We start from the raw sequence: 24,269 nt of genomic DNA, 5'->3' as shown, positions 1-24,269 counted from the left end.
GTCAGAAGCACAATACACGTGCTTTCTGTTTGAGTCTCTAAATAAGAGATTATATAGCTTAAAGGAAGAACTTAACTTTCATAGGCTCATAAATGTTAGTACCTAACTGCCAGGATTTCTTGGAAAATTTCAAAAAGGACTCTGGATCTCTGGATATTATTTCTTTGTCCTTTGCATATACAGTTAAAAGAGACGAAAAGCAGGCAATTCCCACAAACGGAACAGTAAAACACTATAACACCAAGGGGGGAAAAAAACATTTAAGTACATGAAACCTGAGGTAAGCACACATTAACAACATATAGCCATTTACCTTCACTGAATTCATCTAGCAACTCTTCCTTGGTCCAATTACACGAGGTTATTAGAAAAAAGCCTTTCACATTCAACGCCCCAGAGAGGGATTTCACATACTGCTTCCTCTTCTCAATCGCATTGTCAGGATTAAGGCTTATGGCATCGAAAGTCCCTTTGTCAATACAAATATGAAATCCAGACAGTTTTGTGGAAAGATTCAAAAAGTCTTCTACCTATATCAAAAATCAATGTCTTTATGAGAACAATTAACACACAACCTCTCCTGAATTTAAGTGACAATCTGTAAAAGATTATGGATAAAAAGACCAATTAATTATGATGGCATGTTACATATAATAAACATATTTTCGACTTTATAGCTAACTTTTACGTGCTTCATTCCAAGATCATTAAAGCTAAGATTAGTGGGAGAGACAGTGTTTCCTGGACATTCCAAATCTCTACAAATTTGGAAACAAATCAAAGCCAGGTGTACTGCCAAGAAACACCAGCACGTCATGGAGCCTCCAAGCCTAGCTCATGAAAAAGTTATTTCTGTCAAAAAGTAGAATATTTGGCACGTTCTTAAAGATGACAAAAATTATGTAGAACTGAAACAAGTCATTAGAAATAAGATGGTTTTTAGCTGATATGATTACCAGCTGTGTGACTTAAAGTAAACGCGGTTAATCAGAAGTCCCTCAGCCCTGACTCAGCAGCTTACAAAGCAACTAACGGATCAAATGAATGGCATTAAAATTTTGCTTTAGAAATCAAAGGACTATTTAAACTGCTGTTACTTAACTTTATAAATACCATGCACGTTAGGTTGTGGAAGTCACACTTCAGCATATCATTCACTTTCAATAATCCAATAATACACTATAAGCATCTGAAACAGTGATCTGCCTCAATTTCATTTATACAGTACTTTGCCAATGTACTTAATTCTGAAAAGCTACTTTGAAAAATTAAGCAATTAGCTCACAATTATTCATACAACTTAATACAGTAATCATAAATAGTGTATTACCCTTTGATTTAAAAATGTGGATTTTTATGTTTATTTACATTAGAACATGGGTTTTTTTCCTCCTCCCTCACACCAAAGTATTCGTTACACCTGAAGCCAAAGATGACCACCATTCTTAAGAGCTAAGTTTAGAGAAGTTATCTGAAACACCTGATCAAAGTACTCACTTATTCAACAAGTATGTCGTGAACACCCATAATATGCAGGGACTTTTCCATCACTGAGAATATAACAGTAAACAAAAAAGAAAGTGTCCCTGTATCTTATATATCTTATACTCTCTTAAGGGAGAGACAACAAATAATTTTAGATGAAGTGTTATGAAGACAATAAAAACAATAATAAAGGCAGTGAGGGACTGGGAAGAGAAATGTTTTGGAAAAGGTAGGAAAAGTCTAAAAAGGTGATATTTGAACACAGATTTGACTGATGAGAATAATCCAAACAAGTTAAGATCTGGAGCAAGAATACTCTAGGCAGAGAGCAGAAGGTATAAAGACTGGAAAAGAACAGGCTAGCCACGTTTCTGGAGCAGACAGCAACCCAGTGTGACTGGAATACTGGTGATAAAGGGGAAAACAGGTGAGAAATGAGGGGCTTTGTAAGGTGGGGTGGGGATTCAGATTCCATTCTCAAAGCAACGGGGAAGCCCCTGGAGACCTGTGACCAAGGCAGTGACACAAGCTGACTGACATTTTAAAAGATCACTCTGCTTGCCCTGTGGTAACAAACAGTGGGTGGCAAGAGGAGAAATGGAGAGGCCAATAAGAGGCCAGTGTAGCCATGGAGGCAAGAAATGATGACGGCTTGGACTTAGGAGGGCTTGGAAATAGCAAGGAATGATCACATGCCTGATACACTATGAAGATAAAACCAACAGAATGAGACATAGGACTTAAAGAAAAGAGAAGAATCAAGGATGACTCCTTGGGTTTTAGGTTAGTACAACAGGTGAATGGTGGTATCAGTAACAGAAATGGGAAAGACTGCAGTAAAGCAGGTTTAAAGGGAAACTTAAAAGTTTCATTTCAGACTAAATGAGAGACTATTGCTATCTAGGCAGAACTGTAAAATATGCAGTTTTTAAGTCATTCTAGAGCTCAGAGAAGCCTGGGCTACATATATAAATCCAAGTGTCATCATCTCCTTACGGATCACAGGACACAAAAATAAACTAAGTAGTCTTTGGTGGCACTACACCACTTTACAAATTTACAACTTTGACCTAGTTAAATGCAAAGTTAACTAGTATTTGTGTGTGTCTGCAAACGTGAGAGAATGAACACACTCGCACACAAGAGGAGAAAATAACTTCCCCACGCTGACTAGACTGAAAATTTTAAGTTACTTAAAAATATTTCCATTTGGATTATTTATAATTAATCCTTAATTTATAAGTTCAAAAGATATTGTTAGCATATATACTTCAGAAATGCTTAAACTTTATAACTTTTATTATAAAAAAATTATAGTAATATAACAGTTACCTTCAACTTAATGTTAGATAAACCCTCTTTCTCTATAATACTTCCAGAAAGCTGTATTGCAGAAGGAGAGTAATCAATTCCAGTAATATTAGAGAAACCAAATTTTGCCTAGAGACAGAGAAACAATTTTATACTTTAGTTTAAAATAAAGTTTTAACATACTGCTTTGCTTATGAATTATAACATTCCTTTAGGACTGGGACTGTTTTATTTATTTAATAGATCAAGTGACATATACTATCCAATAATCTACAGTTTAAATTTTATTGTAGAATCTAAATAGAAACTAAGAGTTCAAATTAATATCAAGTGACACTTCATTTGCTTTTATAGTATTTGATTTCTATTTCAAAAGAAAATTCATTCTCTCAAAGATAATAAGAACGTACGTATAATATTTTTGCCCTCAAGCAGAAAAATGTAACATTAACTTCTGATGTTGACATGCTCTAATTCACACATAAATCTGTCACAAATTTTACTTAGCACAATTAAGTTATATGAGTAAATGAAATGCATACATAGTAAGTTCTTGAAAATTTTTCCTTCAGTGTAATTATAAATCGCAATTTTCCACCAGCCATGTGATTATTAACCACATTACATTTGTATAGTATTTCTGTTTTTGAGATGTTCACAAAAACTATGTGAGATAGGTTGGGCAGGTATTTATATCCCCAAAGAATTAAGGCTCAGAGGACGTTAAGAGTTTTGAGCCTAAAGCTATAGTCCTGGCTGTTTACTAGCCACATGAACCCACCTAGAGTGTGTGGAGCCTGTGGCAAAAGTATGATGGCTTCTGGTCCTCCCCCCCGCCCCCAACACTATGCCGAACATTTTCAGAACAATCAAGCTAAATTTCAAAGGAAACTTGATGAAGAAAATCAGTTGAAAACTACAGTGTAGCTTGAAATTCTCTTCCTGCTCTTCACTATTTACTCAATTTATTTCCTTCAAAACATAACTGACACCTACACCTTCCATTAAGACTACCTTGACTTTTCACTAAGTGACTGATTCTACACTCTAGTAACACACCGATTATATTCCACAGAATTTTGTTCCCTTTGATTACTTTTATTTTAATCTCAAGGTGTAACATCCCCACCTTGATGCCAACCTCCAACTCTTTTAGGCGTCTCACTCCATACTCTTTGAGATCTTCATTTTCTCCCAGTTTCTTTCAATTCCTTCTCTATCAGGAAGCCAGGATAATTCTTTTAATTGACTCTTACCAGTTCCCTCTTCTCCCATGCCTATTTATTATTACAACAGAACTTATAAAAATATCATATATAGATGTTTTAGGTTTCTAGAACAATCATTCAAAACCTCAAACTATCTGCAACATTTCTCACATTTGGTTTCTGGCACTCAGTGAAAAATCAGCAGACATTCAAGGAAACAACAAATGACCAGAAGCCAACGGGGAAGAACAGACATTAGAAAAGACCACAGGAGACCCAAATAAAATAATGATCAGAAACCAATTTTAAAGCAACTGAAATAAATGACAGTTTGTGGAGAATTCTGAGAATTGAAAACTATAACAAAGAACCAAACGAATAACAGAAGTGAAAAAAGCAATAATTAAACAGATTCAAGGGTGGGCTTGACAGTAGATTGAATGCAGAAAAAAATTAGTGAATTGGAAGAAAGGTCAAAAGAAAATACTCAGAACAGAAGGCACAGAACAAAAGGCACAGACAATTAAAAACAGGAAAGAACATAAAAAAAATAAATAACAGAGTATAAGATCTAAAATATATATTATAGGAATCTTAGGAGAAGAAATGAGAATGGGGCAAAAGAGAAAATGGCATACAGGTGGGAATTTTCTAATACTGACGAAGGACCCCAAGCCACAGACTGAAGAAGCAATATAAACCAGAGAAGACTGAAAAAGAAAAAGAAAAGAAAACCAGTAGAGTGTATCTGATAAAAGCCAAAAACAGGAAAACCTCAAAAGCATCCAAGGAGTGGGGCGTAGGGAGATACACAGAACAACAGATTACCTTCAAAGACTAACAATAAGACTGACAGCTGACAATAAGTCATAAAGAATGGAAGTCAGAAAACAGTGAAGAAAAAACAGCAATCTAAAACTATATGCCCAGCAAAAAAAAAAAAAAAAAAAAAAAAAATCCATCAAAAATGTAAGTGAATCACTTAAAAAGCTCTGAATATAAGCAATAACTATTAACACCACAAAAATACAGACAACAAAACATTATATGCCACAGAGGCAAATATAAATGACCACCTATTAAGTTCATTTAAAAAAAAAAAAAGCAAACTGAATTTGTAAAAATCTCTGAATCAGAGATTATCAAAATTTTACTTTAAAGGAACAGGGCTGGGCAACCCTGTCAGGACCCCTCTCACTCCTGAGAGTTCTTTTTCTGTATTCGTGCCAAATAAACTTCTATCACTATGGAGGGAGGGAGGGAGGGAGGGAAGAAGGAATAGGGCATAAATATTTTAAGGTTTCCCAGCCACACAATCTCTGTCACAACTACTCAGCTCTACCACTGCAGCACATATGCAGGTACAGACAATGTGTATATGAATGAGTGTGGCTACATTTTAATAAATATTTTTAAAAACAGAGGAAGGCCAGATTTGGCCCTCAAAACTACAGTTTACTGAACCTTATTCTAGCTCTAACTTCCAACCTATAGAAAATACAGGGCACAGAAAACATTTTAAATGATAGAAGTACAATTAGAAAATTCACACTGTGGAAAATCATTTGGGACTAATAAACTACCTTTTACAACAAAAACATCACAAAGTAAGGAAAAGGTGTAGGGAGGAAAAAAAAAGCCTTAAGAAACTATTAACCAACTGCAACATGTAGACTTAATAGCAGAATAGAAATAAGAGGGAAAAGAAGTCTGTGAATTTGAAGACATATCAAATCTGATCAACGAAAAAACCAATCAATCAATCTGATCAACAGAGAAAAATGGGAAAAAAATGAACAGAGACTCACAGAAGACCTGTGGAACAATATGAAAAGTTCTAACATTTCTATTTCCAGACTCCCAAAAGGAAAGAAGAGTGATATAAAAAAAAAAAAAAAATTCCCATCAGTGAGTATAATCATGAAGCTTTTCTTTTTTAGAATGTTAATATGATAGGTTATATGATTTTCATGTAATGAACCGGCATTGCATTCTCGGAATAAGCCCCATCTGGTCGTAGTGTCTAAATCTGTTTAGATATTACTGGACCAATTCCTCAAAAACTGCAAACTCACTCAAATGAAATAAATAACCTTAAGAGGACTCTAAGAAATTCAACAAAATTCAACATCTATTCTAGAAATAGAAAGGAATCTCATCAATCTGATAAAGGACATCAAAAAAAATCCTACAGCTAACCTATACCCCCTTTTTTAAGTCAACACAACCTTAATGGTGAAATGCACACGTAGATTAGAAAACTAAGACTAGAACAAGGCAAGAATGTCCTGTTGTTACCACTCCTAGTTAACATTGTACTGGAAGCCATACCTAGTGTAAATAGGCAAGAAAAAGAAATAAAAGGCATGCAAATTAAAAAGGAAGAACTAAAGCTGCCCCATTCATAAACAATGATTGTCTACATAGAAAAGTCCAGAAAACCCACCAAAAAACTCCTAGAACTAATAAATGCAAGGTGACAGAGTACAAGGTCAATACACAAAAATCAACCATATTTCTAGCAATAAACAATTGGAAACTGAATTTCGAAAAGCAATACCACTTAAAATACTCCAAAAAATATACATTGATACAAGTATAAAAATATGTATAGGATCTATATGCTGAAAATGAAAAAATACAGATGAAAGAAATCAAGGAAGACCTAAATAAATGAAGAGACATACCATGTTCATGGACTGGAAGACTCTAGATAGTAAAGATGTCGATTCTCATCAATTTACAGATTTAGCTCAATTCCAACCAAATTTTCAGCATGGATTATTTTAGATAAATATAAATGGATTTTAAAATTTATTTGAAGGGGCACCTGGGTGGCTCAGTCATTAAGCGTCTGCCTTGGGCTCAGGTCATGGTCCCAGGGTCCTTGGATGGAGCCTCACGTCAGGCTCCCTGCTCAGTGGGGAGCCTGCTTCTCCCTCTAACTCTGCCTATTGCTCCCTCTACTTGTGCTTGCTCTCTTTGTCAAATAAATAAAATATTTAAAAAATAAAATTAAATAAATAAAATTTGGAAAGGTAACATAACTGGAATAGCCAAAACAACATTTGAAAAAGAAGAATAAGGGGTGCCTGGGTGGCTCAGTTGGTTAAAGATCTGCCCTCAGCTCAGGTCATGATCCCAGGGTCCTGGGATTGACCCCCACGTCAGGCTCCTTGCTCAGCGGTAAGCCTGCTTTTCCCTCTACCTCTCCCTCTGCCTCTGCCTGCCACTCTCTCTGCTTGTGCTTAGGCTCTCTCTCTCCTCTCTCTCTCATAAATAAATAAATAAATAAATAAATAAATAAATAAATAAAATCTTTTTTAAAAAATTAGAAAATGAAGACTAAAACTGGCAGAATCCCACTATTCAACTTTTAAGGTTTACTAAAAAGCTACATTAATCAAGACAATGTGGTGTTACAAAAGGATAGATACATCAATGAAACAGAGTCCAGAAATAGATACACAAAAATATGGCCAACTGATTTTTGGCAAAGGTGAAAAGACAATTTAATGAAGGAAGGGCAGTCTCTTTAACAAATTATATTAAAACAAAGGGACATCGGGGCGCCTGGGTGGCTCAGTCAGTTAAGCATCTGCCTTCAGTTCAGATCATGATCCCAGAGTCCCAGGATCAAGCCCCACGTCAGGCTCCTCTCTCAGCAGAGAGTCTGCTTCTCCCTCTGACCCTCCCCCCTCTTGTGCACACTCTCTCTCTCTCAAATAAATAAATAAAATCTTAAACAAATTTTTTAAAAATAAAACAAAGGGGGGGCGCCTGGGTGGCACAGTCGTTAAGTGTCTGCTTTCGGCTCAGGGTGTGATCCCGGCGTTCCGGGATCAAGTCCCGCATCGGGATCCTCCGCTGGGAGCCTGCTTCTTCCTCTCCCACTCCCCCTGCTTGTGTTCCCTCTCTCGCTGGCTGTCTCTCTGTCAAATAAATAAATAAAATCTTGAAAAAAATAAAAAATAAAACAAAGGGACATCTATATGCCAAAAAAAAAAAAGAATCTTGACTTGAACCTCATATCTTTTTTTTTTTTTAAGACTTTATTTATTTATTTGACAGAGAGAGACAGCCAGTGAGAGAGGGAACACAAGCAAGGGGAGTGGGAGAGGAAGAAGCAGGCTCCCAGCGGAGGAGCCTGATGTGGGGCTCAATCCCAGGACTCTGGGATCACACTGTGAGCCAAAGGCAGACGTTTAACAACTGAGCCACCCAGGTGCCCCCTGAACCTCATATCTTATATAAAAATTAACTCAAAAAGAATCATCGTAAAAGATTAAAACTATAAAACCTTTAGGGGAAAAGAAAGGAGAAAAAGTAAATTAGGAAAACAGTTATTAGACACGACACCAAAAACACGATACATTAAAGAAAAAAAAATTAGGGGTGCCTGGCAGGCTGTCGGTAGAGCAAGCAACTCTTGATCTCAGGGTCGTGAATTCAAGCCCCACACAGAGATACTCAAGAGAAAAAAATATAATATAAATAAGTAAATAACTCAATAAACTGGCGACTTTATCAAAAATTTAAACTTTTGGGGCGCCTGGGTGGCACAGCGGTTGGGCGTCTGCTTTCGGCTCAGGGCGTGATCCCGGCGTTGTGGGATCGAGTCCCACATCAGGCTCCTCCACTATGAGCCTGCTTCTTCCTCTCCCACTCCCCCTGCTTGTGTTCCCTCTCTCGCTGGCTGTCTCTCTGTCGAATAAATAAATAAAATCTTTTTAAAAAAAAAAAAATTTTAAACTTTTACTTTTCATCTCTTAAAAAGAGAAGCTAGATTGAAGAGAAGCTAGAAAACATTTACAATCATGTTTCAGAGAAGACCTGTATTCAGAATATACAAAGAACTCACAAAATTCAACAGTTAAGAAAACAGACAATTCAATCCGACAATGAGCAAAAGACTCGAACAGAAATTTCACCAAACAAGATATAAAGATAGCAAATAAGTACATGAAAACATGTTCACCATAATCAGCCATCAGAGAACTACAAACTAAAACCATCATTAGATGCCACTATACACATATTAGAATGGCTAAAAGAGCAAATATGGACAATTCCAAGTATCAGCAAAGATACAGACCAACTGGAATAATCACACATTGTTCAGGTATGTGAAATGTGAATGCAAAATGGTACAACCACTCAGAAAAATGGCTTGGCAGTTTCTAATAAAGTTAAACATATATTCACATTAGAGAAATTAAACATGTTCACACCAAAATGTTTACACAGATGTTTATAGCAGCTTATTCATAATTGCCTAAAACTAGCAACTCACATGCCCTTCAACAATGGATAAACAAACGGCGATATATCCATACATCAGATACGTTTCAGCAATGAAAAGGAATGACTACTAATACACACAAAAATGTGGATGAATCTCAAAAGCATTATGTTGACCAAAAGAAGGCAATCTCAAAAGATTATAATACTGCATGATTCCATTTTATAGGACATCCTCAAGAACACAAACTAGTGATGGAGAACACATCAGTGGCTACCAGGGGGAAAAGGTATGGTTACACAGGATGCAACTATTCTGTATCCTGACTGTAAAGGTGATTAAATCAATCTGTACATGTGTTAAAATCCACAGAACTCTATGCAAAAAAGTCAATTTTACAATATGTAAATTTTTAAAATTTAACAGCAAATTATGAACAACCTGATGCTAATTTTAACATTTAGATAAATGGATAAATTTCTTGAAAAACACATACTGACTCAAACCCTACCAAAAAAACCTCCACATTCCAGAGGATGTCACCAAGAACTCGTCTGAACGTTTACGGAAGAAACAAAGCCAATTAAAAATACTCCCAAAGATGGGGCGCCTGGGTGGCTCAGTCGTTAAGCGTCTGCCTTCGGCTCAGGGCGTGATCCCAGAGTCCTGGGATTGAGCCCCACATCAGGCTCTTCCACTGGGAGCCTGCTTCTTCCTCTCCCACTCCCCCTGCCTGTGTTCCCTCTCTCGCTGGCTGTCTCTCTCTCTGTCAAATAAATAAATAAAATCTTTAAAAAAAAAAATTCTCCCAAAGAATAAAAGGAGAGCGATCTCCCATCTTGTTGTGAGGCCAGCATAACCTTGATACAAAAACCTTAGATGAAAATTTCTGGTAAGGAATATTACTGGCTAATCTCTCTCATGAAACTATATAAATCATAAGCAAAATAAATACTACCAAATGAAATCCAATAATATATGAAAAGGATAATACACAGCAATCAAACTTGGTTTACTTCAGGAATAGAAGTTTGTTTTAACACTGACCAAGCAGGGGCACCTGGCTGGCTCAGTCGGTAGAGCATGCAACACTTGATCTCCAGGTCATGATTTCAAGCCCCACATTGGGTGCAGAACTTACTTTTTAAAAAAATTAAAAAAAAAAAAAATCAATCCCTAAAATTTTTTGAATAAAAATGTTAATTAAAAAAATTAAGACACCCTGTCCCCAAAACCAATCAATTCAACATTAATAGAATCAAGCAGAAAAATCATCTAATCATCTCAGTGAATATCAAAGAAAGCAGCTGATCAAATTCAACACCCATTCATGATTAAAAACGTAAACTAGGAATATAAAGGAAACCCTCAATCTGATAAAGACTATCTATAAAAACCTATAACTAACATTATATGTAATGGTGAAGTATTAGAAGCTTTCCTCTTCTACTAGGCAGTGTTACAAGGCTATCTGCCTTCATAATTTCTATTCAACACTGTATTCAAGAGGGGCGCCTGGGTGGCTCAGTCGTTAAGCGTCTGCCTTCGGCTCAGGGCATGATCCTGGAGTTCTGGGATCAGGCCCCCCGTTGGGCTCCTCCGCTGGGAGCCTGCTTCTTCCTCTCCCACTCCCCTTGCTTGTGTTCCCTCTCTCTCTGACTGTCTCTCTCTCTCTGTCAAATAAATAAATAAAAATCTTAAAAAAAAAAACACAACACAAAAAAACACTGTATTCAAGAGTACACAGCATTTCAATAAACAAAACATCAAAGTTGAAACTGAAGAAATAAAACTACATGACATTACTGTACATAAGAAAATCCAAGAGAATCCATGAATAAACTATTAGAATTAATGTTTGAATTACTGGATACAAGATCAATAGAGAAATCTATTCTACTTCTATTTACCATCAATGAACTATTAGAAAATAATTTTTTTTTAAGATTTTATTTATTCAGGGGCTCCTGGATGGCTCAGTTGGTTAAGCCTCTTCTTCTTTGGCTCAGGTCATGATCCCAGGATTCTGGGATGGAGGCCCACATCAGGCTCTCTGCTGGGGGCAGGGGGACATGGACATAACACACATGACACTTGTTTCTTCCTCTCCCTCTGCCTCTGCCTGCCACTCCCCCTACTTGTGTTCGCGCACATGCTCTCTGTCAAATAAATAGATAGTTTTTAAAAATTTATTTATTCATTTAGAGAGAGTACAAGCCGAAGGAGTAGAGGGGGAGGGGCAGAAGAAGAGGGAGATAATCCCCAGGAAACATCACATTCAATGTGGAGCCCAATCCCACGACCCCAAGATCATGACCTAAGCAAAAAGCAAGAGTCGGACACTTACCCAACTGAGCTACCCAGGCACCCCTAGAAAATAAAATTTTAAAAACATTAACAACTGCAACAACAACAAACATCTAGAGATCGATCTAAGATAAATAAGATCCTAACAGAGAAAACTACAAAATATTACTGACAGAATATAAAGAACTAAATAAATGGAGGAACATATCACGTTCATGGACTCAGACACTCAATATTATAAAGACCTAAATTCTCCCCAAATTCAATGCAATCCAAATCAAAATCCTAGGATTTTTTTCCCTGAGAAGTGATGAGTCTAAAATTTAAATAAACATGCATCCTCCCTGAATTAATCTGTAAATTCCTAATCAAAATGCCAGGGTATATTTTTTCCTGAGAAGAGAGAAGATTATTCTAAAATTTACATAAATATGGAAAAAGCTAACAACAGCCAATACAAAAAGAGACCAATATTGGAGAATTCACATCAACAGAATATGAAGGGGCACCTGGGTAGCTCAGTCAGTTAAGCATCTGCCTTTGGCTCGGGTCATGATCCCACGGTCCTGGGATGGAGCCTGCTCAGTGGAGAGCCTGCTTCTCCCTCTCCCTCTGCTGCTCCCCCTGCTTGTGCTCATGTACTCTCTATAATAAATAAATAAAATCTTCCAAAAAAAATTTTTTTTAATTAAAAAAAAAAAACGGAACACAAAGACATAAAGCTGCAGTAATCAGGACAGCAAGACACTAGCATAAGGATAAAGAAACAGACCCAAAGGAACAGAATAGAGAATACAGACATAGACCCAAGCACACACCAATATGGCTTATGAGAGAAGTGAAGTGGGAGAAAGGATGGACATTTCAATAAATGGTGCTGGGTTACCTGGATAGTCATAAGGGAAAAAATAAACCTTAAACTTTACCTCACAATATATATAACATTCTGCCTTCATTCATACACACACACACACACACACACACAGAACCTAAATGTGAAGAAAATACAGCTTCTAGAAGAGCATGAAGGAAAATATCTTTATAATTCTGGGCAGGCAAGGTTTAATATAGAATATTCAAAAGCACTAATAATTTTTTAAATGATATAATAAGCTTTAATAAAAATAAAGAACTTTTATTCATCAAAAGATGCTATTGTAAAAGTGAAAAGGCAAGCCATGCAGCAGATGAAAAGTATTTGTGACACAAAGGTCACATACCCAAATTATATAAAGAACTCTGACAAATCAATACGAAAAACACAGGCAACCCAATTTTAACATGGGCAAAAAACCTGGACAGGCACTTCACAAAAAAGAATAGCCAAATTGCCAAAATGCATATGAAAATATGCTCAACATTTTTAGTCATCAGGAAATAATAAAACCATGACATACCACTGCCCACCTACCAGAATCACTGAAACTGTATAAACTGACAACATGGGGTATTGGCAAGGATGGACTTCTCACACACTGCCAGTAGTAGTGTAAACTAGTACAACCACTTTGGAAAATTGTTTGGCAATATTGGTAATAATGCAGTACTGGAAAAAGCCCAAATGTCCATCAACAGAGAACAAATGCACAAATGAATGAATGAATGCATAATTAAATTAACTGCAGTATTTTCATATGGTATAATACCTTATCACACTGAAATGAAGCAACGTACTGCTTCACCTAACAGTGAAATACTGAAAGCAATCTCTGAAAAGAGGAACTTCACAAATCCATGCTCGGCAGAAGCGAGATCAAAAAAATAAATATAGTGCATAACCATAATATCATTCATATCATATCAAAAACAGGTAGGGTCCCTGGGTGGGGTGTTTCAGTCAGTGAAGTGTCTGCCTTAGGCTCAGGTCATGATCCCAGGGTCCTGGGATGGAGTCCCGCATCAGGCTCCCTGCTCAGGAGGGAGTCGGCTTCTCCCTCTGCCCCTCCCCACCACTCGAGCTCACGAGCTCACACTCTCTTTTTAGCTCTCTCTCTCTCTCTCTCTCACAAAAATAAATAAAATCTTTAAAAAAAAAAACTTATTAAAAAAAATAGGTAAAACTCAATGTAATGGACAAAGGATAATCTTTTCAAAATATGGTGGAAACAATTCAACATTCATACACACACACACACACACACACACACACACACACACACACACACACACAGAACCTCAACCAGTATCTCAAACCTTACAGAAAAATTAACTCCAAAATAATCACACATCTGGGAGCCTGGGTGGCTCAGTCGGTTAAGTGTCTGCCTTCAGCTCAGGTCATGATCTCAGGGTCGTGGGACTGAGACCCACGTCTGGCCTTGGGCTCCCTGCTCATCAGGGAGTCTGCTTCTTCCTCACCCTCTACCCCTCCCCCCTGCTCGTGCACTCTCTCTCTCTCTTTCATGCATTCTCTTTCTCTCTCTCAAATAAATAAATAAAATCTTAAAAAAAAAAAAAAAAAAAAAGAATCGCTGATCTAAATGCAAAAGGCAGGGGTGCCTGGCCGGCTCAGTGAGTAGAGCATGCAACTATTAATCTCAGGGCTGTGAGTTTAAGCCCCACACTGGGTGTGGAGTCTACTTAAAATAAAACTTAAAAAAAGAAAGAAAGAAAATAAATGTAAAAGGTAAAACTTTAAACTTTTCAGAAGACAAAATAGGAGAAAATCTGTGTGACCTTGGGTTAGGCAAAGAGTTACTATGATCACAAAAGCACAATCCATACAAGAAAAAAGTTAATAAACTGAACTTCATCAAAATCAAGAACTTCTGCCCTTCAAAAGATACTATTAAGAGAATAAAAAAAAGAAGCCAAAGAATGGGAGAAAACATTTGGAAATCACACACTTGGTAAAGAACTTAATATCCACAATACATAAAGAATCCTCAACTCTTAACAATAAGTAAACAACCCAATTTAAAAATGGCCAAAAGATCTGAACACCCATTTCACCAAAGAAGATATACAAATGGCAAATAAGCACATGAAAAGGTGCTCAACATCATTAGTTGTTTGGGAAATGCTAATTAAAACCACAGGGAGGGGGCGCCCGGGTGGCTCAGTTGGTTAAGTGTATGCCTTTGGCTCGGGTCAGCTCAGGTCATCTTGGGGACCTGGGATTGAGCCAAATTCAGGCTCCCTGCTCAGCGGGGAGTCTACTTCTCTCTCGGGCTCTCTGCCTCTGCCCCTACCCCCCCATGCTTACTCTCTCTCTCAAATAAATAAAATCTTAAAAAAATAAATACGGACACCTGGGCGTCTGCCTTTGGCTCAGGTCATGATCTCAGGGTCCTGGGATCAAGTACTACATCAGGCTCCTTGCTCCGTAAGAGCTGCTTCTCCCTCTGCCTGCCACTCCCCCCCGCCTGTGCTCTGTCTCTCTGACAAATATATTTTTAAAATCTAAATAAATAAATAGATAAATAAACAAATAAATAAAAACACGGTGAGAAACCAGTACAGCTAACACCAAAAACAGCCTAACATATGATGACAGACATCAGAATAGTGGTTAACTTTAGAAGGGAATGGGGGTGAGGGGAATGCACAAAGGGGCTTCTTCTATGATGCTAACAACGTCTGATTTCTTGATGAGTTTGGTGAGTTACACAAAGGTGTTCATTTTGTAAAAGCTATATACTTAATGACCATTTTTCTATATGTATACCATACTACATGTAATAAGTACACATTAAAAAAGAAAGTAACTTCCCTTAAAAGACTCCACATGTAGGTGGCTTCACCAGTGAATTCTACCAAACATTTAAGGAAGAAAAAAAAACTAATCATTAATAAACTCTTCCAAAAAATAAATTCTTACTTAATGATGCCAGCATAACCTGATACTAAAACTTGACAAGAACACTACAAAAATGTTAAATTACTAAGACAATCTTTCCCATGGACAGAGTTGTAAAAATCCTAAACAAAATATTAACAAACTGAATCCAATGATATATAAATTGGATTCATTTCAGAAATGCAATTAACATTTGAAAATGATCAATGTAATTCATCAACACGAAGAGGCTAAAGAAAATTCATATGATTATCTCAATAACAGGAAAAACATTTGATAAATAACAAGATTTATAAGAAACAAACACACTCACTCTCTTTTAGCAAAGGAAGAACAGAAAGAAACTTCTTTAGTCTGATACCAACTGATCTACAAAACAAATTTACAAGCTAACATCATACCTAACAGTGAAACTTTCAAAGTAATCTCTGGAAAGGGGGAAAAAGACAAGGATGTCTTCTGTTACCACTTCTTTTCAAGATTCCTCTAGAGGTCCTAGACAGTGTAGTAAGAGGAGAAAAGTTATAAAGGACTGGAAAGGAAGAAAGAAAACTGCCATTATTACAGTCTGCATAATTATACAGTTAACCATTGAACAACACAGGGGTTAGGAGTGCTGACACCCCTCAAAGTAAAAAATTTGCATTTAACTTTTGATTCCCACAAAACTTTACTCATAGTCTACTGGTATGGGGGGGGGGATTTTGTATTTTTTTTTTTTTTTTTTAGAGTGAGAGGGAGAGAGCACCTGTGTGAGCAGGAGGGAAGGGCAGAGGGAGAGGGAGAATCCTAAGCAGGCTCCGTGCTCAGCACAGAGCACGACACAGTGCTCAATCTCACGACCTGAGGTCATGACCTGAGTCAAAATCAAGAGTTAGACACCTAACTGACTGACCCAACCAGGCACTCCATAGCCTATTGTTGACTGAAAACCTTACTGATAACATAACAATCGATTAACATGTGTTTTGTATGTTATGTATATCGTACATTTTATTCTTACAATAAGGTAAGTTAGAGAAAAGAAAATATTAAGAAAATCACAAGGAAAATACATTTACAGTACTATGCATGTATTTATTGTAAAAAATTCCACAAATAAGTGGGCCTGCATAGTTCAAAACCATGTTGTTCAAGAGTCAACTGTATATGTAAAAAATCTAAAAAATCTACTTAAACTGTTAGTCTCAAAGGATAAATCATTAGCCTCTACAAATAAACTACTAAAATCCAAAAGAATCTACAGGTAAACAAGAGAATGAATAAAGCTGAGTATAATTAAATCTTACACAGCAATGAAAATGAATGTGTTACTACTACACACAACTTTAGTGAATCTCACAGAAAGTGGAGAACACACTGGAAAGAATACATAGTCAAGTCCTCCATTTATACATTCAATAACAGGCAAGTTAATCTCTGATGTTAAAACTTCTCATTAGTGGTTACCTTTAGAGAGGAAGGAGGTAGTAATTTAGAAAGGACTGGTAGGGCGTTCAGGGGAGTTTCTAGAATCTGCAATATTTTTTACTTCTTGAGCAGGGTGGTAGATCATAGGTGACCACAGGTGTGTTCACTTTGTGAAAATTCACTGAGCCACATGCTTTTGATTTGTGCACTTTAACATATATACGTCATACCTTAAGTTTCAAAAACATTTACCATAAATTTTTCGAATCATTCTCTACTGCTTAGAACATTTCAATGGCTACCCATAGCCTAAAAGTAAAATCTAACCTGTTAGGCATGGCATATGATATGGCTCCTACTACCTTTATCCTACCTTTAACTTAATCCTCATTCTGTCTATCCCACATATACACTTTATATTCTAATTTACCAAATTATTTACAGGCCCAGTACGTGCTACGCTGCTTCAAACCGTCATGTCTTTTTTTTTTTTTTAAGATTATTTATTTATTTATTTATTAGCCATCTCCACACCCAACACAGGGCTTGAGCTCACCACTCCGAGATCAAGAGTCTCACAGTCCACCAACTAAGCCAGTCAGGCAACCCCCAAACCTTTAAATATTGTTTCCACTGCTTGAAATTCTCTCCCTGTTTACACCCCACCCACACTCACCACACTCTGCCCCTGCAATTTTCACCCAACTTGGATATTAGCTCCTCCAAGACCCTTCCTATCTCTGTTCCCCAAAGTTAACCACTCTCTTTCCTATACTCAGTGATCTATTATTGCACATATCAACTTACAGTGTTAATTGTTTATATGTCTGTCCATCCTCTGTTATATTAGAACAATTCAAGCACAAGGTCCCCATTTTCAGGTTGCCAATGCCTGGCACAAGGCTTGGCACGTAGAAGCCACTCAATAAATTTCACCATTACATATATATCCTTATAAATTAAGACAGTAAAGCCATCTAGGAGGAAGCCTAAGTGTTCTAATTTTCTCCATAGTACAACCCACAGCAATGAGCACACAACAGGTACACAACAGTGATGGTTTAATTAGTAGAATCTGTGCCAAAACTCAGTTCCATAGACAAAATACTCTCTTCAAACCATATGCTCACCTAAGATAAGGTACTTATGTCCTACCAGTGTAAAATGTCATCTTTCCTTTATACGCACAGATTTCCAGGGTTTTGAGCTAAGAACCAATTAAGATCACCTTATCAAAAGCTTTAAGAAAGAACCTATACTACACCCAGAGAAATTAAGTGGCTTGCTCAAGGTCAAGGCTAAGCTCAGAAGGGCCAAGAGTAGGACTCAGATCCCCTGGCTTCTCATTTAATGCCTTCTCACAATCCATGCAGCCTCCCTTTTGTACGACGTAACTTCTCAAAGTAAGTGGTACAATTGCTCTACTACTTTGTGGTTTTTTGTTTTTTGGTTTTTTTGCTTATCTACTTTAGATTAACGTTAGTATCCTCATTTCCAAGATTTTTTTTTTAATTCATTTCAAAATTTGGCTTTAACACGTGAATACTAAAAGTACCAACAAGTTCGACCAAGAAAACACCATTTCCAGTTCCAATATCAAGCACTGAAGCATCCAGTGGAATCTTGCGTTTTTGCATCCACCTTATTAGCCGATTCATACTCTCTTCTCCAAACCTATTAGAAACAGAGAATCCGTTAATCAAATACCAGAGGAATATAGAGCAAAGATTACAACTATATTCCATTTAAGCAGCTTATTCAATATGCTCAATTAAGCCTTTTTTGAAAGGAAGAAGTAGCATCTGTGACTGCTTAAGCTTCACCTGTACTGTTACTGAGGAGACAACACCTCCCAAAATAGAACAGAATAGATAAGGTCAATATGTTACTTACTAATGTTTCACTACATCAACATTAATACTTGTATACGTTGATGGCTCAAAATTTTATTGCTTATTGAAAAAGGACAATCACAGGATGACAGCAACTTCCTAATACAGGTTTCCCCCACTAACCGCAAGTAGAGCATTGCTATGAAATCTTTCCTAAGGCAAAATGGCACAAAGTGAAGAAGCCATAACCAGTAATTTATGTGGTAAAATTTGGGGGGCATTCCCAGACCTCAAAAATTACCTCTCTTGGGCCTGATACCGCAAGACACATCTTGCTAACAGATGCACAAAATAAATCAAGATAAAGCACAGACATTCACAGACACTGTTCAAAGCTATGGCGGCCTGATGCTGGGATGCTGAGTGTAGTTACCAGGGAAGGAGCTTGACAGCACCACTCTTGCTGCTAGGGTGTGCACTGCCTCCCTAATGGCTCACTGAAAAACAAATGGTGAATGCTATTTTTGCTTTTCACCTTTTTTCGTACAAGCGATAATCTTCGAATTTCTTTCAGTTAGCAAAAACAGGTACTAATGTAAGTGTTTCATAAAAACCAAGAGGCATAATGTAAATATTCAAAAAGGAGGGGAAACCTGTATTCTCATCAAATTTAAGTCTGTACCATTAAAAGAGAGCGAAGAGAGAGATTCTTTAAATCTACCCGCAAAGCCAGAATCAGTCCAAGGTTCCCAAGACTTTCAGGTTGTCTTTCTTTGGGGGTAAGCACTTACAAGACACACACACATACACACACACTCACTCTTCTGAATCATAATTCCACTATTTTTTCTAACTCACCAGATTTCTCCTGTATCTCCATATTCTTGAAAAGTTTGCAGCTCTCTCTCATAGACAGCATCCCAACTACATAAATAATCAAATGCAAAGCAAGATTCTTGAATCAAACTGAATTACGATTTAAATATGTTTCTAATACATTGTAGGTATTTATGACAGAAGTTTAAAACATTATCAGTGTTACCAGTAAGTGCACATGGATCAATCTCTTAACATCCTTATATTAAAAGAATGAAAGACACGGACAAGCAGAATAAGTTTACATATGTAAAGCACTAAGTACAGCACTTGACACATAAAAATACTATACAATTTAGCTTAAAAAAAATAAAAACAAGTTATGTGTCCAAGATCCCTAAATCCCAAACACAAGTCCAAAACTTCACTGTACAGGCATAGTGTCATTATAGCACATTTCAGTCTAAAACGTGCAGACACAAAGATTTTCTACCAATACAGTGGTTACTCACAAGGGAACTCACCAAACACAAGCTCTGCCTAAAGGTTAAATTGTAAGTTTAAGATTTACTCCTTGTAAGTATAGTTTCCCCTCCCCATCATTTGCCTTCTCTTCTTACTTCCCCTCTCTAGAATCGCTGCTCCCTCTCAGTCCTCCAACTCACCTCTCGTCCTTCCCTTTCCCTGTCATTCATTCACCCATCTATTAATTCGTTCATATTACTGAACACCGATTTAGGGTCAGATCACTTTCTCTTCGCTCCCTCCTCAGGCCATCCTTCACTCCCACCCCTTCCAGCTCCCACATCCCCACCCCATCCCTTGCCCACCAGCCCTTTTCCCAAGCCTGCCCCTCTGGTTCAAGACCCCCACAAGGCCTCCCCCAGAGCTTCGGAGCCCATTACGCCCTCACGAGCCCTTTACACGTCGACTCCTTGAAATGTCTCTTAACCACCCCCAGGATGGCCCCTCGGGATTCCAGCCCATCAGTCCCCTCTCAGCTTCCTCGTGTCACGCTCCCAAGGTCCTCCCCACCTTCCGGGGCCCTCCCCCCACCATCCCCTCCCCTGGGCCCAGCCCGGGCGGGGCTGCTCACGCTCCCTGCCCGATGCCACACTCACTGCTCTCGGGTCCCCAGCGCCGACGGGGCGAAGCCATCCTCTCTGGGACTGCCCCTTCGGGACCGCTCCGCGGCCCCAACACCGCCACCGCCACCGCCGCCACCGCTACAGCCCGCGCCGGAGTTCATCCCTCTCCGCGCCCGGGAGGGCTGTTGGGGCCGCCATAGAGACGAGGCAGGGACAGAGCGGACTCGTGGGTGGGCGCCTCTAGGCGGCGGGAGGCCGACCTCTCTACTACTCCTGGCCCCCACTTGCTCAGCTCGTCTTTGGTCCTGAGTGGAGGTTCGCAAACTCAGGCGTGGACCGAGGGGGGCCTCGCCTCCCTCTCTGCCCACTGCCGCCAGAGTCAGAGGCACCCCCTTCCTGAGGTGCCCGCCTAAGCGCCACTACATTCGGGGACTGCTGTTTGTAAGGGTCCGTGAAAAAGAAACGGGTCCAAAATGGAGTCAGTTTTGCTAAACCTCACTGAGACTTAATATCCAACTTAAATGCAGTTTGAGCCTCTTCCAGGAATGGATTTTGGGGGGTTTTCTGTAGCAGCAATGAATTACTGACAGTTCAACGTCCCAGGCAAGGTCCTCAAAGGCCCCTAGGAAGGCTGCCTTGCAACCAAAAGGAATGTTTCCTAGGCCACGTTTCTGTTGACTCTGCAGACAGAAGTCCAGTAAGTCCCTAGAGGTAAACAGCACCAACAGTTCACAGTTCACAGAAAACCCAGTTAGGACCAAATGTGTATCTCCTTCTATACAAGATGTTCCAAGATGTTCCAGCAACCACTGGTGATAGAATACAGTAAAAGACAGATGGGGATCCATGTGTGTAGTGATTAAAGGACTCAAGAAAGAACGTAAGTAACCTTATTAAAGTGTAATAAAACCACCAAATGCCACAGCCAATCAGTGCTGCCCTGGGCAAATGGTTGTTTTGATCTTTTCTAGGCTCTAGATGCTAGAGAAAGCAAGCTTGAATGTGACTAAGTCTTAAAAAGTTTTAGGTTCTAATTAAGAAGCACCCATGAAAGATAAGGCCATCTTCAATCTGGGCTTGCCAACACTTAAGATGTTTTTGCTGTGTGTGATGAACGCTATAAACAGTTGTTGGGATGGAGCCCTGGAAAAACCCTCTGTTTATACAGAGCTCCTGCTCTGGCTCCAGAATTACTCTGGCTGTTTAGTCCTGACGGCTGTGGGGGGCACCACCTCTGATCACCCAGGGCAACAGGATTCTCAGTGGAGGGCGGAGAAGCTCAGTGCGAGGAGGAGCTGCCCATCACCAGGGAGAAGGTGGAATGTGCTGCGGAACGCAGTCGTCTCACCAGGTGTCCGTTACATAGGCAGGGGGAGGCTCTTTGAGTACTCTGGGTTGCCTCGTCCCCTCTCATGTTGCCAATCCCTGCAGCCCGGAACCCTGCTTACCTACAACTTCACCAAAACTGTGATTTCAAGGGTTCTCAGGCACTTCCCATTTGGCAAACCAAGGGTCAAGTTCCAGGCGTTACTGTCCTTGATCGTCTGTAGTGATCAACACAGTTTAGGATGCCAGTCTTGAAAACCCCTCCCTATTTTCCCAGCACCACCTGCTCTTAAGTGAGCCTTTTAAAAAGGGAGGTGGGCACACAGCTCTAGAGTTGCATTCAGGTTTGGAGCCCTGGCCCTATCGTGTGGGACTACAGGCGAGTTCTTTAAGTTCACAGGGCCTCAGTTTGCCCATCCTTTCACAACAGTGCCTGTGGCGTAGGGCTGCTGTAGAGATTAAATGAGATAATACCTGTGAAATCGTACGTGCCCGATACATGGTAAATGCTCAGTAAATGCTAGCACAGTTTCTTCGGTTATAAAATGGGGTTTAAAATAGGTCTATTGGGGCGCCTGGATGGCTCAGCCAGTTAAACGACTGCCCCCCGCTCAGGTCATGATCCCAGGGTCCTGGAATCGAGCCCAGAGCCTGCATGGGCTCCTTGCTCAGTGGGGAGCCGGCTTCTCCCTTCGCCTGCTGCTCCCCTTGCTTGTACTCTCTCTCTCTTTCTCTGTCAAATAAATAAATAAAATCTTTAAAATATATATAAAAATTTAAAAAATAAAATGCATGGTCGGCATTCAGTAAATGTTAGGTATTTTTCTTACTATTAGTGACTTCCAATATCATCCTCTATCCCCAGCTCCCGCCTTTTACTGCAGTGGCCTAGATGCCCCTTGTTATGTGAAACTCAACCTGTTCAAAACCAAACTTTCTTGCACTGCCGTCTCCCCCAGCTCTGATGCCCCCAAACTCTCTCTTCCCTGTGTTCTCCATTCATTTGGCCCCTGACCATCCTACCATCAGCCAAAGCAGAGCATCATCCTTGTCTTGTCCTTTCTCCACCCTCTGCACGCAGCTCCTCCTGGTCTCGGGACTCAGGGGCATTTTTGCACTGCTCTGCCTTCCCTTGGGCTACTTAAGGCTCACAGCTCACTGGGGCCACAGCAGCCCTTTTCCAGTAGACCTCCCTCAAGCCATTCAGTTCTAGGCCCCTTCTCTGGTCCCAGCTATCCTCTCTTCCCCTCTCTCCCTCTACAGAGGTCCCCAAAACTCAGCAGGGTTTTCTCTCTTTCAATGCCTGATACCACCCATTCCTTTCCTTTGCATTTTCTTGCCAATTAACAGACTATGCAGTCAGCCATCTTGAACTTCAGTCGCAACTTAGTTGTGTGATCACTACCAGGTGTGACCTGGACAAATCACTTAATTTAAACCTTTAGGGGTGCCTGCGTAGCGCAGTCGTTAAGCGTCTGCCTTCGGCTCAGGGCGTGCTCCCGGCGTTCCGGGATCGAGTCCCGCATCGGGCTCCTCGGCTGGGAGCCTGCTTCTTCCTCTCCCACTCCCATGCTGTGTTCCCTCTCTCGCTGGCTGTCTCTCTGTCACATAAATAAAATAAATTCTTTAAAAAAAAAATAAACCTTTAGGTCCCGGTTTCTTTGACTACCCAATGGGCATAATCCAAATGAAACTGAACTTTCTTGTTTCTACTTTCAGACCCATCATAGCAGAGTGTGGCATTTGCCTGCAAATATGCACTTGCAGAAATGCGTTATTTTGTTTTGATAAAAATATAGACATGGAATCTTACCATTTGCATTGTTTGCAAGTTGCATTTTCACTTAACTGTGTTGTGGTGATATGGGACGACTGGGTGGCTCAGTCAGTTAAGTGTCTGCCTTCAGCTCGGGTGAAGATTCCAGGGTCCTGGGGTTGAGTCCCCCTGGAGATACACCAGGAAGCAAATCCAAGATGAATCCTGTTTTCATGCAGTTCAGAATATGCCAGTGGAGGAACAAAGGAATATGCTGGAGAAATGAATAGAATAGAGATGATATGAAGTAGTGATGAGTGGGAAAGGGGAAGGGAAAGCGGGGGAAGAAGATTGAGAATGTCAGGTGAGGGCTGCAGTCTGGTTAGGGTGATAAGGAAGGATTCTCTGGCAGGGTGGCACCAAGTGAAAACCTACAAGAGGTTGTCATAGATTGTATCCCCAGGGAAGCAGAGTCTAACACTGAGATGAACATTAAAGAAGTTTATTAGGGAGTGCTCTCAGGATTACCACCTGTGGGGGAAGGGAAAGAAACAGAGCTGGGTGGAGGAAGTGGTTGGGCTGGGGTACCATTATAACAGCACCTCAGCTAGCACCCCTTTCCCCCACAGAGCACTCTGGAGCTGGGGTGACCCTTTGGAATTGCCCCAAGTTGAAGGGAAGGAGGTGGG

At 39.4% G+C, this 24,269-nt stretch overlaps 1 protein-coding gene across 4 annotated transcripts in view; it reads right to left on the bottom strand.

Annotated features, from left to right (window-relative positions):
- The window catches only part of EEF1AKMT2 (EEF1A lysine methyltransferase 2), a 73,260-nt gene extending 52,559 nt beyond the window's left edge, over window positions 1–20,701 (bottom strand). For 2 of the 4 annotated variants that reach the window (XR_015724699.1, XM_045772629.2), the window contains exons 1-5: window positions 20,532–20,701; window positions 19,453–19,518; window positions 18,322–18,436; window positions 2,818–2,925; window positions 314–530 (exon numbers count right to left, since the gene is read on the bottom strand). Coding sequence is in view for 3 of the 4 variants with exons in the window: in XM_045772629.2 (XP_045628585.1) it covers window positions 314–530; window positions 2,818–2,925; window positions 18,322–18,436; window positions 19,453–19,518; window positions 20,532–20,659 (634 nt within the window). In the remaining variant the exon portion in view is untranslated. Of the gene's footprint in view, window positions 1–313; window positions 531–2,817; window positions 2,926–18,317; window positions 18,437–19,452; window positions 19,519–20,075; window positions 20,203–20,531 lie in introns of those variants that run through there. The other 2 variants (XM_087862588.1, XM_045772630.2) reach the window with 2 other exon arrangements.
- Between the last annotated feature and the right edge of the window lie 3,568 nt (window positions 20,702–24,269).

Source organism: Ursus americanus, chromosome 6 (genome assembly GCF_024610735.1).
Source record: "Ursus americanus isolate L20-20 chromosome 6, mUrsAme1.1.p, whole genome shotgun sequence".
Lineage (NCBI taxonomy): Eukaryota > Metazoa > Chordata > Mammalia > Carnivora > Ursidae > Ursus > Ursus americanus.
This window is presented reverse-complemented; position numbering and strand designations above follow the sequence as displayed.